Source organism: Penaeus chinensis, chromosome 12 (assembly GCF_019202785.1).
Source record: "Penaeus chinensis breed Huanghai No. 1 chromosome 12, ASM1920278v2, whole genome shotgun sequence".
Lineage (NCBI taxonomy): Eukaryota > Metazoa > Arthropoda > Malacostraca > Decapoda > Penaeidae > Penaeus > Penaeus chinensis.
The window spans coordinates 18,346,458-18,348,957 of NC_061830.1; the positions used below are offsets into that span (position 1 = coordinate 18,346,458).

Below are 2,500 nucleotides of genomic sequence, written 5' to 3' on the forward strand. Positions count from 1 at the left end.
ATGCCGGTCTGACTGACTACTTGATAGTTTGGTTCGTGAGCAACTTGTCTGCTGAGAGAGTTTACGGTCATGTTAACGCGCAAGGGGAGTAAATGCTAGAATACTAATCACGCACTCCGTAAGTGTGGTTCTCACTCCATAACAATATTACGTTTAAGTGATTAAACATAGAAATAAAAAAAACTTCCAAGTCGTGACTTGACACTCCAAGGAAGCCGCAAAATCTCATCCTGCCACGCGAGAAACAAGAGGTAATTGCATAATTAAATTTTGGAAAGACAATGAGAGGCCGCCGTCCTAGACAGCGGCAAGGCCGTGCTCAAGGACAGCTGGTCGCTCTCGGATTAAACTCTACGGAGTTTTCAAGCAAGTATTTTGGAAAACCGATCAGCTGATGATGCTAAAGTAATTTGAATCGAATAATTGAGACGATATACAAACAAGATGTAATAAAAATAGGAGACTCACGGTTAACAAAATACCTAACACCAACTAGCCAACCACAGTGAGTTGGAATGTCGAGCGAATGGCAACCTCCAGTCTGATTGGGGAGGGGGGGGGGGGAGCGAGAGCAGCTGTAGGGACATCCTGCATGAATGCATGACGACTCAGACACACCAAAACATCTCCCCTATATTCTTCTCTTTTCGAATCATACTCTTAAGAGTCACGAAGATGAAATGAACATGAAAACAATATTTTATAAAGTATACGAATTTTTTATTAAGAATTTACATTCGCAACTTGACCATATGATATGCTTTATATTATTCGTTTGTCAATCGACATAAAACAGTTTATATTTCCTGTGTTTAGAAATACAATAAATAAACCCTGTAATAATGAAGCGTGTATCATCTGCAGAGGAAGAGGATGTTGGGGCGGTGTCGCCTGCGGCGCGGGGTCAGCCTCGAGGTCATCGTGGAGGAGGACGACGCAGCGGAGGTCACGCTGGACCCCACGCCGCTCCCGGAGGAGGACGATGACGACGACGACGAAGAAGAGGACATCGACAGTGAACATGGTGGGTCACGCGGAGAATTTCTTTATTTTCTTATTTTCTATTCAGTTGGATGCCAGAGATGGCGATAATCAGTCTTTTAAATGCACAAGGTGAGCAAGCTCTGGCTGCTTCATATGAACAAGATTAAGACAACTATAATAAGCTATTGCAGCGGAGGCAAGCCTCCTTCCCCAGATCTCGCCACCTGGAACATAGCTATTAACATTCCCAATGCTGTGACGCCCTCATGTGCGCCAACCAAACAGTTCAAATCCACCCTATTTTAGAGCAGTACATTCAACCAGCAATCCCTCCCCAAAGCCAAGAAAATGATTAGAGGCTTTAAATGATGACTGCGCGGCTGCCGCCCCAGGGATGCCTCCGTCAACACTCCACAGCGACAGTGACTAATGCCGCCATTGAAATGCACTCGCGCTTTCTGTTGCAGGCGCCAGAGGGTCGGCTCCCAGCTCCCCCCGGGGAAGAGGCGGCGAAGGAGGGGGGGAAGCCACGGCGGCGGAGGAGAGGAGGCGGAGAAGGGAGAGGCGGAGGACAATTGGCGGGTTGTCAAGGATACGATCAGTGTCGTGTGAAGCCCTCACCCTCCTCGACACAAGGTGAGGATACTCTGCTTTATTCCTTAGTTGAAAAGTTGCACGAAAACTCTCGCGAGTCTTGGCATTCCAGGAGGCGACGAGTACTCTTCCCCGAAATGGAATCGCCCTTTGGAAATTTCGTCCCGCCATATTCTGCTCTGAAAGGATTTTATCAATATTGCACTTGAGGCTGATCCGGATTAATGCGAAAGGTCAACGGATCACGGTCTGGAAAAAATATTTTTCAATAGGCATCCCATTGCGTGAACGTTCCAGGACCAAACTTTCCCTTTGGTCCTTTGTTCGCCTCGAAACAACTATCTCCATTACTTTGGTAGATCACGTCTGCATATGTATAAAACCGACAGGCATTTAGATATATAAATACATACACATGACATTCATCTATGGATGCATGCATTCACATGTATATAAAACACGCATTTGCATTTATACAAAACACATGCATTTATATATGGAAAAAAAACTAGCATTCCCGTGCACACACCGTATATATTTTTTGTGGACGAAATGCACTCGCAAACATAGACAACCGGTATATCACAGATGCGTTTTAAGTTCAATAACTTTTTTGAGTTCTAGTCCCTGTTAATCATCTTCTAATGATCCTCGATTCACAAAGAACAAAGTCCCTCCTGCGACAGAATGCAAGCGAGTCGATCAATCTGTCCACTTCACCAACTTTTGAAGCCATAGAATGACAAAATGCAAATTGATTTTTGAACATTGACGATTATAAAACCGTCAATTCCTAAAAAAGTCAAATTCAAATAAGGGAAAAAAGCAAAAAATGCAATGCAGATTTCAGCAGCGAATATTCAAATGCAAATCAAAGTTCAAACACTTGCGTAATTGAAAACATATTTTCAAGTGACCCCCG

General features: G+C 44.2%; 2 protein-coding genes across 5 annotated transcripts in view; one reads left to right on the top strand and one right to left on the bottom strand.

Moving 5' to 3' along the window:
- The window catches only part of LOC125030869 (calcium uniporter protein, mitochondrial-like), a 467,123-nt gene that overhangs the window by 85,075 nt on the left and 379,548 nt on the right, over positions 1-2,500 (bottom strand). The gene's annotated exons all lie outside the window — the stretch shown is intronic.
- LOC125030867 overlaps positions 1-2,500 on the top strand; it is a 63,291-nt gene that overhangs the window by 44,376 nt on the left and 16,415 nt on the right. Inside the window, exons 2-3 of the mRNA XM_047621174.1 lie at positions 865-1,024; positions 1,452-1,620. Coding sequence (XP_047477130.1) covers positions 874-1,024; positions 1,452-1,620 — 320 coding nt within the window. The 5' untranslated portion in view covers positions 865-873. The remainder of the gene's footprint in view (positions 1-864; positions 1,025-1,451; positions 1,621-2,500) is intronic.